Source organism: Phyllobates terribilis, unplaced genomic scaffold (genome assembly GCF_046119375.1).
Source record: "Phyllobates terribilis strain yellow unplaced genomic scaffold, ASM4611937v1 Scaffold_7__3_contigs__length_470593459, whole genome shotgun sequence".
NCBI classification, from domain to species: domain Eukaryota; kingdom Metazoa; phylum Chordata; class Amphibia; order Anura; family Dendrobatidae; genus Phyllobates; species Phyllobates terribilis.
Window position 1 is genome coordinate 267,965,359 of NW_027362767.1, and position 12,056 is coordinate 267,977,414.

General features: G+C 44.2%; 1 protein-coding gene across 9 annotated transcripts in view; it reads right to left on the bottom strand.

Moving 5' to 3' along the window:
- Positions 1-316: 316 nt before the first annotated feature.
- PRRC2B (proline rich coiled-coil 2B) overlaps positions 317-12,056 on the bottom strand; it is a 47,806-nt gene continuing 36,066 nt past the window's right edge. For 4 of the 9 annotated variants that reach the window (XM_073640695.1, XM_073640698.1, XM_073640696.1 and 1 more), the window contains exons 26-32: positions 11,805-11,902; positions 11,120-11,247; positions 10,792-11,032; positions 10,538-10,717; positions 5,183-5,274; positions 4,586-4,661; positions 317-3,699 (exon numbers count right to left, since the gene is read on the bottom strand). In XM_073640695.1, the coding sequence (XP_073496796.1) occupies positions 3,559-3,699; positions 4,586-4,661; positions 5,183-5,274; positions 10,538-10,717; positions 10,792-11,032; positions 11,120-11,247; positions 11,805-11,902 (956 nt within the window). In that variant the 3' untranslated portion in view covers positions 317-3,558. The remainder of the gene's footprint in view (positions 3,700-4,585; positions 4,662-5,182; positions 5,275-10,537; positions 10,718-10,791; positions 11,033-11,119; positions 11,248-11,804; positions 11,903-12,056) is intronic. The other 5 variants (XM_073640697.1, XM_073640702.1, XM_073640701.1 and 2 more) reach the window with 4 other exon arrangements.

A 12,056-nucleotide genomic window follows, 5' to 3' on the forward strand; every position in this document is an offset into this window, starting at 1 on the left:
GACAAATGGCTCTTATGGGAGATTCTATCCTGGGGGAACAATTCTGAGACTGGAGGAGTCCCAAACAATGGTATTTTGTGTGTTCAGCTATTTGCAATAATCCAATAAAACAAGGACAATGTAAAACAGAAAGTCTGTGAATTTTGCAAACAACAGCATTAATAAGTGAATAATTTTGCAGCTTTTTGTCTGCTCACACAACCCCCGACTGGTGTGATTGTGGGCCTGCTGCTACCCAGGAGGTTACATCCTTATGGCCCCTTCACATACCCCCTAAGGAATGATCCTGCACACAAATGTAAAAAAAAAAAACAGATTTGAGAAAAGCAGAATTTGCTTTATTTTTTTTTTTTATATTTTTATTTAAATGAGAATTCTTCCAGATGATAAGAGCTAAGTACAATCACATCGTATAAGGAGGGGGTGACCGAGATAAAATGAAATGGAACTTGGAGGGGAGTGGGGGGACATAAGGGGTTGGGGGTGTTGGTCTGATCCCCGGTGGGTGACGCTAGTGAGGTTTTATTCTGTTTTTGGGTCACTTAAAAAGATTTCTCTTTAATAGATTTTTAAAAAAATATAAAACACTTGGTATCGATCACCTCACCGCGGTCTCCTGCAGGGAACGTCTGGGTTCAGAGTGACATTGGTGTTTGCTCTGCTTTGCGGACCCCCGGCTTACAAACCAATACACTTTTGTTGTAAAACTATAGAAATATGATATGTGATTGCAAATTATTGACTTCAAAGCGTACACATCCCTTCACCAGCGTGGAATGGAAGGAGCCATTTACAAGAGGGCTAATGATATCATTACCCAGGCCACCCCCGTAAGGACTCTCCCCCCACTCAGCGACATCAACCAGAGGGGGCCACCCACCCACCCACGTCACAAATACCTGGGGGTGGGGGTTATGGCTGCCTCCACTGTGGATAGACGAGGTGCACGCTTTGTCTTTTTTTTTTTTTTTTTTTTTTTTTTTTTAACGGAGCATTTGCTGTAGACCGTGCTCTCACAATGTAAATGCCTAAACAATAAACTAGGAGCAGCAACGACATCCAGCGAGGAGGAAAGTTATAATATATACAAGACATAGCACGGACTGAACCGGAAACAAAGTAAAGCTGGTCCAGATAGTATTCAGTTTGCTACTACATACACACTGTACACCGCATATATACACAACCAGACTACGATCCTTATATCGAGCCAGAGCACGGGATGATTGGGGCCAAGGGTTAATCTCGCAAATGGTTTTAGGGAAGGGGACGGGCAATAACTGAGGGGTCTGTCTGCTGTAGGCAGGAGCAGGGTTTGCAGAATTCTTTACAAAAGCAGATTCTTTCAGCTCTGGCACCAACCATGTAGAGCAAGTACATAAAGGTTTAAGCTTATATATCCAGCACATGGACCAAATGGAGGCCTCTGTGTGACTCAAATCTCACAAAGGAGGCTAGGAACAGAGGAGATATCTGAAAGACATCTACACAGTCAGCAGATTAACTAACAGATTGTTGGAAAGTAACGGGAGGTATTCCGCATCGTGCCACCCCACCAGCGCCTGCAAGAAATAGGATGATGTGTAAACTACGGGGTAGAACCCGAATATATTATACGCTATGCTACTCTGGGAGGGGGGGACTCGGTCTGTTTCTTGTGGTTCCTCAGTTTCTTGTGGTGCCTGCTGGCATCTATAATTCTGCACAGCTCCATTCTTGTCCACAGGCCGAGTCTGATATTGCAGCTCAGCCACATTCACAGCTCTTGAAAATGGCAAGGCACGGAATCAGAGAGAGAATATTAGAAAGATGCGGACCTTTAGGGTTGGTTTATGAAAGGCACAGGAACCTGGTTATTTCAGATGTCAACATAGTGTAACCTGGATGTGCTATTACAGGGAGAGAGGACCAGACTGATACACCCTGCCTACACATACAATAAATGGCCAAACGAATGCCCCCTATAACCCAACAATTTGTAACAGACGGGACAGGGATGATGGTCGAGACCAGTGCTTCCCAAACCCAGTCCTCACAGCCCCCAACACGTCATGTTTTCCTTAGTATTGCACAGGTGATTAAATCATCATCAAGGCATCAGACATTGCAACAGGTTCTCTCACCTGGGCAATCCTAAGGAGATCCTGAAAACCTGATGTGTTGGGGGCCGTGAGGATGGGGTTTGGGAAACACTGGTCTAAACCAATGCAACCATAAGCAAAGACTGTACAGCCCAGTGCGATAATCTCCAATTACAACTTAAAAGAAACCCCTCAACGTCTCCTTCAGCCACATAATGATCTGCAGGGACTATTGTTCTCCGTATCAGGTTCTGATAAAACCAGACTGCTGTCACTGCCATCGGACACCTACAGATGTATAACTTAGAAGCTGCAATTATGAGATGCCAACGTTGCCCAATACCGATCTAACCAATATCTTAGGCTCCACTATCGGAGAAAAGCACAAAACGAATGGGCCCACAGGGTGCGGAAAATTAAAGGGCTGAACTGTGCCTCCAGTAAAGTGTCCGATCCACCAAACCCTACAAATATCTATTCTTTTCCATATTCCTAACTTCCTGAATGAGAAGTGAAACCTTTCCTTGTTGTTAACATGCACTTTATTGGCAAGTTATGGCAGGATACCCTACAATGGGGAATTAGTGACAAGGCTCACACACAGATGTCAAGGTCACGCTCCGCACACTCAGACCTGCACTAGGCATAACATGGTAAATCAGTCTTGTCCAGCATGCAGCACTCAGACAGGTTTCCTAAAACTGTCCCATTAAATATACGACTGCAATGGCTGGGTTATGTGTAGCAATAGTTCTGCAACAGACGTCTGAGTCTCCAACTTATGGCTTGGCAGCTGCTGTAAAACTACTACCGCTAACATGCTGGGATTTGAAGTTTTGCAAAGATTGAAAGCCAAAAGTTAGAAACCACAGCAAACAGTCACTTATGAGACGCAGGAGCTAGTGAGAGGAATTGTCATAGGACCAATTGCTTGACCCTAAAAACGGTGCTCATATGGCAGCAATCACCGCCCAAAACTGAACAGATCCATCATGGAATACAAGGAAGGGGATAAAAGTCATTATATCTATGTATGTACGGGGCAAAAAAATTAAATAAGCATACAGTCGGGGAAGTGTCATTTAAAAACAGATTTAAGAAACAAGAGATACAAATCCGCTGCCGTGCGTCAGTAACGAGGTGGAAATCACGGACGGCGTGGTCACATGATGACAGACGGGAAGCAGAAGTAAAAGCTTAACACGCTCCTGTGTCAGTGGAGGAGTCCGTTCAGCAAGAATAAGTCTACGGATGCAGATACAGGTAGTTGGTTTTTTCTCTCATACTTTTCTTTTTTGCTTCAAGCAGTTCTTGGAGGGGGTCGCCATCCACCGCCAGTCAGTGTGACTGCGGAGGTAACGCAAGAGGCTTTCAGCCAGGGGAGAAACCCGAAAAAAAAAGGAGCAGGAGAAAACGGAGGTGAATGGGAAGAGATAAGAAGTAGGTATTTACAAAAAGAAAAACTGTGGCCCGCTTCTCACGCAGTGCTCTCCTCCATTTTCGCAACCGAAGGCTTTATGGCCCCTGTCCGAGCCGGCTTCATCTGACTGGCGGTGGGTTGATCAGGAAGATTGGGGGATACAAGGCCGCACGTCTCCTCAGTCCTCGGCTTTACCTGCTGAAAGAAAAAAAAACAAAGGAAAATGTCAGGTAGGTAAAAAGCTTGAATGGCAATGGGGTATGCAGACCCCAAACTTTGAGTAGAGGTCCAGGTACAGGATGTAGCTGAGGGCAACAGAGTTCTCAGTCTTTATGGAAATACACTGCAATAAATGAGAAGTTCTGCAACTTTCCAAGGCTTTGGTTCAATTCCTGAAAATATTCAAGATCTCCGCTTGTTGTGCAAGAATGAGAGGAAAACTAATAAACATATCCAACACTTGCCACAGCTGAGAAGCTGCTACAGTTGCATCTATCCTGAGCAATCATAAGGCAACAGGCCAAAACCCTTTACCTGCTGTGACACATTGTAACAAAATACTGGGAGAGAAGAAGGATTTGAGATAGTCCAGATGAATGCAGTGGTTTTCAGATGCACCGACAAGCAGAGATCTGGACTACGCTGAGGCATTGGGACACATGGTATAAGGTTGCAGAGCCCGACATTATGCAGCGATCAAGACTGACTTATACAGGACTGGACGAGACCTCTGAGGCACAAACATCTGAAGAGACATGATGAGTAATGAAGAAGCCAATAAGACAGTCACACAGGCCACAAACACGTCACAGTGACAGCAGACGATGCGGAGAAAGCACGGGGACATCATTCCAGGAAGAGTCTCCTAATTACTACAAAAAACACCGGAATATCTCCATGCAAACCAGGCAGGTATACGAGCACTCGGCCTAGTACATAAGGCTTTGTTCAACACCATCCACTATGTCCCTAGCAGCAGGGGCCCCGTGTACCCCATAGGATGGGCCCGCTGCTTCCAACCCAGTGATGGACAAAGTCTACACATGTAGGGGTGAGTACGGGCCACCTGATCACAGGGTTTTACCTGCTGAGGATAGCGTCCCAAGTTGGCAGATGGCCCCGCTCCGGGTGACATTCCACTGGGGCTAGCTGAAGCTGGCCTTAAAACGAAAGGCAACCGGTTCAGAGAAAGTAAAGAGCAAAACCACAACTACTGGTGCCTGGAAGAACATGGACTAATGGGAGGGAGAAAGATGGAGCGGACATACAGAGATGTGCGACCTTCAAGACTAAGTGGAGGCAAATCCTGCCACATCCACCAGATGCCTGAAACCACTGCTCAATGCATGAGGCGAAGAGACGAGCTACGTAATCTTTAGAGGAGCCATGTATCAAAAATAGCAGACGCACACACAACACACTGCGGAAAAACATGTCTGCAGAGCTGCACTCACTATTCTGCAGGAGCACACAGGATCTTATTATAAGCTACTAGTCATATTATAACAGACATGTTAAAGGAAAAAAAAACAAAGACCACAAAAAAAGCAGCAGCCATTCAACATGGACCAAGTAATGAAGAATTAGAGCAGACAGATGAGCTTCTGTTGTGACCGTTCCCTCTCCCCATGTGGGGCGCAGTAGTTAACACACAAGGCAAGTGAGAGGCCCGGGGTCTTACCGATAAGAGTGCTGTGCTGGCACAGAGGTGGCGGTCTGCATACTCTGCTTGCCTTCCGTGAAATGAAATCCCTTCATCTCCATCTGAGAGGACTGGAGAGGGGACAATGAATACATGAGTACTGCACCAATATCTGGAGTGAGTGAGTGTAATATACAGGGTTGTCCAAAAGTAGGTGGACAGAAAGTGCAATAAGATTATGAAGGGGAGATTAATCAAACATGGTGTAAAGTGAAACTGGCTCAGTTGCCCTTAGCAACCAATCAGATTCCACTTTTCATTCCTCACAGACTCTTTGGAAAATGAAAGGTGGAATCTGATTGGTTGCTAAGGGCAACTGAGCCAGTTTCACAGATCTAGATTTCACAGATAGATCTCCCCCAAATCTGTTTTCTTTTCAGATAATACATAATGGAAAATAATTTAAATACAGATCAAAGAAAATGAATTTTAACAGAGTATTGGAAATCTCAAAATGCTGAAACAGTTAGAGCAAATTGGGTTGAAACATTTGGTACTCAAGCCCCAAAGAGACAAACCATTTACCGCATTCGTGACAAATTCAATGCCACTGGCTCAATCCTTAATGCTCCAAAAACTGCTCGACCCAAAACCGTCTGTACAGAAGATAACAAACAACTTGTTGCTGAAACATTTGTTCAGAGTCCAAAAAAGTCCACAGAAGAGCCTGTTTGGAATTGGGAATTTCACGAGCTTCTATCATGCGAATCCTGAAATCTATTTGGGTGGAAAGCTTATCGTCCACGTCTAATTCATGGTTTATTGGAGGATGATCCAGACAGGCGGCTGCAATTTAGCGTTTGATAAATCTCCCCTTTCATAACCTTATTGCACTTTCTGTCCACCTACTTTTGGACCACCCTATATATAAAACACATACATACATTTATAAATATATACACTACTCACAAAAAGTTCCTAAAATGCCCTCTAACCTTTTCAGGTGAACTTAATGTGACCTTCTCTAACCCTTTGAAGGCACATGTCTAACTGTTGAATGTCTCAGTACTTTCTTAAAAACTTGCTGCTCTCTAACAAGGAGCGTAATGGCAAAATTCACAACAGACGCTTGATCCATGAATAGGCCAATAAATTGCCTGGCTCAATTAGAATTGGTATTGATCAGACCTCCTCATCATGCTGTTTACATTGACATAATGAGACCAAGACGACACCCAACAGTTGATCCACAGTACCTTGCCATTGCGAGGCTTCAAGCAGGACGTTCTCAGACAGAAGTGGCCACTGAGCTTGGCATGTCACAGAGTGTCATCAGCAGGAGCAACAGAGATACAGAAAGGCTGGAAGAGTCATAGAAAGGCCGAGAAGTGGACGTCCTTTGGCCACATCCCACACTGATGACCACTTCATTGTGAGCAATGCCCTTCGGGACTGAATGATGAATGCCACACAACCGAAAGCATATACAACCCCTGGCAAAAATTATGGAATCACCGGGATCGGAGGATGTTCATTCAGTTGTTTAATGTTGTTGAAAAAAAAGCAGATCACAGACATGGCACAAAACTAAAGTCATTTCAAATGGCAACTTTAGGGCTTTAAGAAACACTAAAAGAAATCAAGATTAAAAATGTGGTACTCGGTAAAGGTAATTTATTTCACACCAAGCAGAGGGAAAAAATTATGGAATCATGAAAAAAACACACAAAAGAACACTCCAATACATCACTAGTATTTTGTTGCACCATCTCTGGCTTTAATAACAGCTTGCAGTCTTTGAGGCATGGACTTAATGAGTGACAAACAGTACTCTTCGTCAATCTGGCTCCAACTTTCTCTGATTGCTGTTGCCAGATCAGCTTTGCAGGTTGGAGCCTTGTCATGGACCATTTTCTGCAACTTCCACCAAAGATTTTCAATTGGATTGAGATCCGGACTATTTGCAGGCCATGACATTGACCTTATGTGTCTTCTTTCAAGGAATGTTTTCACAGTTTTTGCTGTATTGCAGGATGCATTATCATCTTGAAAAATGATGTCATCATCCCCAAACATCCTTTCAATTGATGGGATAAGAAAACTGTCCAAAATATCAATGTAAACTTGGGCATTTATAGAAGATGTAATGACAGCCATCTCCCCAGTGCATTTACCTGACATGCAGCCCCATATCATCAATGACTGTGGAAATTTGCATGTTCTCTTCATGCCGTCATCTTTATAAATCTCATTGGAACAGCACCAAACAAAAGTTCCAGCATCATCACCTTGCCCAATGCACATTCGCGATTCATCACCGAATATGACTTTCATCCAGTCATCCACAGTCCATGATTGCTTTTTCTTAGCCCATTGTAACCTTGTTTTTTTTCTGTTTAGGTGTTAATGATGGCTTATGTTTAGCTTTTCTGTATGTAAATCCCATTTCCTTTAGGCGGTTTCTTACAGTTCAGTCACAGACCTTGACTCCAGTTTTCTCCCATTCGTTCCTCATTTGTTTGTTGTGCATTTCCTGTTTTGGAGACATATTGCTTTAAGTTTCCGGTCTTGACGCTTTGATGTCTTCCTTGGTCTACCAGTATGTCTGCCTTTGGTCCAGATTTTAGACACAGCTGACTGAACAACCAACATCTTTTGCAACATTGCGTGATGATTTACCTTCTTTTAAGAGTTTGATAATCCTCTCCTTTGTTTCAATTGACATCTCTCGTGTTGGAGCCATGATTCATGTCAGTCCACTTGGTGCAACAGCTCTCCAAGGTGTGATCACTCCTTTTTAGATGCAGACTAACGAGCAGGTTGAATTTGATGCAGGTGTTAGTTTTGGAAATGAAAATTTACAGGGTGATTCCATCATTTTTTCCTCATAATTGAGTGATTCCATCATTTTTTCCCTCTGCTTGGTCTGAAAAAATGACCCTTACTGAGTACCACATTTTTAATCTTGATTTCTTTTAGTGTTTCCTAAAGCCCTAAAGTTGCCATTTGAAATGACTTTAGTTTTGTGCCATGTCTGTGATCTGCTTTTTTTCAACAACATTAAACAATTGAATGGACATCCTCAGAGCCCGGTGATTCCATAATTTTTGCCAGGGGTTGTATAAGGGAGGCGAGAGGCACCCAATTGTCACGTCAGACCATTTGAAACCATTAACATAAGTGTGTGTGGTCTGCATGCTAGACTACCTGCAAGGGAACCTGACCACACCACCAGGTACAGGCATCATCATCATCATCTTGCATGGGCCAGGGAGCATCTACGCTGGACAAGGGACCAGTGGGTCACCTTACTGTTCACAGATGAAAGTTGATTCACCCTGAACAGAAATGATGGCTGCAAAAGATGTTGGAGACATCAAGGAGAGAACTATGCATCAGCCACTGTTGTCACCAGATGAGTCTTTGCTGGTGCTACAGTGTGGCCAGGTATGTCTAGTCACTACAGAACTGCCCTACACCTTGTGAATAGTACAATGACAAGCCCCTACTACATAATAACATCGTTACTCCAGTCATTGTGACTCTGCACCAACAACACAGGTCTAATTTCATCTTCATGGTTGACAATGCTTCAGCTGATCAAGGTCGCATCATTAGGGAACAGCTGCTGGAGACTGGGGAACCTAAGATGGAGCAGCCTGCACTTTCTCCAAACCTGAATCCCATAGAAAACCTATGGGATCAGCTGAGTCGCCGTGGAGGAGACTCGTAATTCTGCACTCAAAAACTCAATGACCTGGGGCCGCGCTTAAAGAAGATGGGACGCCATGCCTCAACAGAGAATAAAACCACTTGTGAACAGCAGGAGACGTCATTATCAAGATGTAATTGATGCTCAAGGCCACATGACAAGTTATTGGGTATATCCCAAAAAACGTCAAAGTCTCACCACTGTTGTAGGCTTTTGATTCAAATTGTTTGGAGATTAGGAAATCACCATTGCTGCTTCTACTTAAATGCCCGATGTCATGTAAAATATGACTAGAGAGTCAACCTGTTACATTTTCCATAAATTTTGACCGAAAGCCAAAATATCCCTAACTGTGAGTAGTGTATATGACATATACATATGTTATACACACACATATACTTATATATTATACACACTAATATAAATTATACACACACACACACACACGTTCATCTCACTAAATTAGATAATCAAAAAGTTAATTTAAAGTTCTTCAATACAAAAAGTGAAACTCCTATATTATATAGAGTCATTACACACAGAGTGATCTATTTCAAGTGTTTATTTCTGTTCATGTTGATGATTATGGCTTACAGCCAATGAAAACACAAAAGTCATTATCTCAGTAAATTAGAATACTTTAGAACAACAGCTTGAAAAATGTTCTTAATATCCGAAATGTTGTCCTACTGAAATGTATGTTCAGTAAATGCCCTCAATACTTGGTCGGGGCTCCTTTTGCATCAATTACTGCATCAATGCGGCAATGTGGCATGGAGGCGATCAGCCTGTGGCACTGCTGAGGTGTTATGGAAGCCCAGGTTGCTTTGATAGCAGCCTTCAGCTCGTCTGTATTGTTGGGTCTGGGGTCTCTCATCTTCCTCTTGACAATACCCCATAGATTCTCTATAATAGATTCTCTATGGGGTTAAGGTCAGGCGAGGTTGCCGGCCAATCAAGCACAGTGATACTGTTGTTTGTAAACCAGGTATTGGTACTTTTGGCAGTGTGGACAGGCGCCAAGTCCTGCTGGAGAATGACATTTCCATCTCCAAAAAGCTTGTCGGCAGAGGAAAGCATGAAGTGCTCTAAAATTTCCCGGTAGACGGCTGCGCTGACTTTGGTCTTGATAAAACACAGTGGACCTACACCAGCAGATGACATGGCTCCCCAAACCATCACTGATTGTGGAAACTTCACACTAGACCTCAAGCTGCTTGGATTGTGGCCTCTTCATTCTTCCTCCAGACTCTGGGACCTTGTGGAGTGTGTCAGTGACTGCCTTCTGGACATCTGTCAAGCCAGCAGTCTTCCCCATGATTGTGGAGCCTACTGAAACAGACTAAGGGACCTTTTTAAACGCGTCGGAAGCCTTTGCAGGTGTTTTTTGTTAATTATTTTAAATTTACTGAGATAACGACTTGTGTTTTCATTGGCTGTAAGCCATAATCATCAACATTAACAGAAATAAACACTTGAAATAGATCACTCTGTTTGTAATGACTCTGTATTATATGAGTTTCACTTTTTGTATTGAAGAACTGAAATAAATTAACTTTTTGATGATATTCTAATTTAGTGAGATGCACCTGTATATTATATAATATATACACACACACACAGACACACACACACACACGGTTTATATAACGATTCCCTCCCCACCTTGTTTATAAACCCACCATAAGCCACTCACTCACTTCTCGACCTGCGGTCAGGACTGAGGGCTGCATCCTCCGTGGAGCGCCCACTGGCATGTTCTGCCCCTGTGGGATCTGAATGGACTGCGGTAGGAGCATGGGCTGCTGTCCGGAGTTATAGCGAGGCATCCCAAGCTGAGAGCCAGCCATGGGCATGGTTAGCTATAAGAGAGAGGGGTTTAGTGTGACATGCGTGTGCCAATATGGATAAAATGAGGAGACTCCTCCGCACTCACTTGTGTGAGAGGGGAGTCCATTATCTGCGAGGCCCCCATGCCCGCCGCCTGGTTCAGCGGACTCTCATACACAAGCTGCTGACTTCCGCTGAGAGGCTGATAAGGGGACGCCGGCTGCGTCTTCACCATCTCCAGAGGCTGCATTCCGGGAAACGGGGAGTACTGGGGCTTCAGTCCGGTGCCGCTGGTCAGAACCATGGCGCTGGGCTGTGACAGGCTGGGGTGCATGTACACCTGGGACCTGGAGGCATGATGATACGCTTGTGTGACATGCAGAATATTAGACAGAGGGGACAGGATCGGGCCATACACCGGCCACTGGCATTACCTAAAGGGCGGCATGGAGCTGTACATGTCTTGTGACTGGGATACAGGAAGTCCTCCTCTCATGCTCAACTGAGCCTGCGCTTGTAGTGATGTGTGGAGAGACATGGGAATCTGCTGGGCGGCTGCGGCCTGTCAGAAAGCACAGAAAAAGCAAAATTTTGTATACACCAAGAAGGAATAAATGCACCAGACATTGTAGAAATAAGGATTCCTGGCAGGACAGGTGAGGGAATTGTTGAAGGTCCAAGCAATAAACAGAGTACCTGAATCTATAGTGGTTCAACCCCTTTAATCCAGCTATCATCGCACCAAGTCAATTGTATTCAATATTAACCCCCTAATAAATGGACAAATGCGGGCAGTATAATGGCTCCTGAGCAAGCACCACACACCCCCACCCGCTCCATGATGGATATATCACTTAAAGGTGTTAAATGATCCCTCTAGCTGCAGGACTTGTATCTACACTACCCAGGACCACAGTCCGTCCATGAAGGACCCATGTTGATTGCTGATGGATGTCAGCCCAGTTTCTGGATCCCATCATTGTGCATTATGCATCAGTCGCTAAGACACGAAAACTCCTCAGTTCTCTTGTGAGTACGTAGTGAATAATCAGCAGGATCTATCAAGACATCATGGAGGCAGAAAACCGCCAAGTGGAGGAAGCAATGGACCGTACAGACCTGTTGGTATCCTTGCTGCTGAGGTATCGTCTGCTGGACCAGGCGCGGCTGCCCTGCAAACATGTGACTTTCCAGGTAGAGAGGGGGAATGTGGTTACCTAAAAAAAATGCAGAAAGAAGAGAAGAAATCCTGAGATCAGAAGATTAAAAAGGGCTGTCCATTACCAGACATTTCCTTATTGGTGGGTCCAGGCAGGTGAATATAAAATACAATATTCACATCCTGAGCCAGTGCCACATTCCCCTACTGGT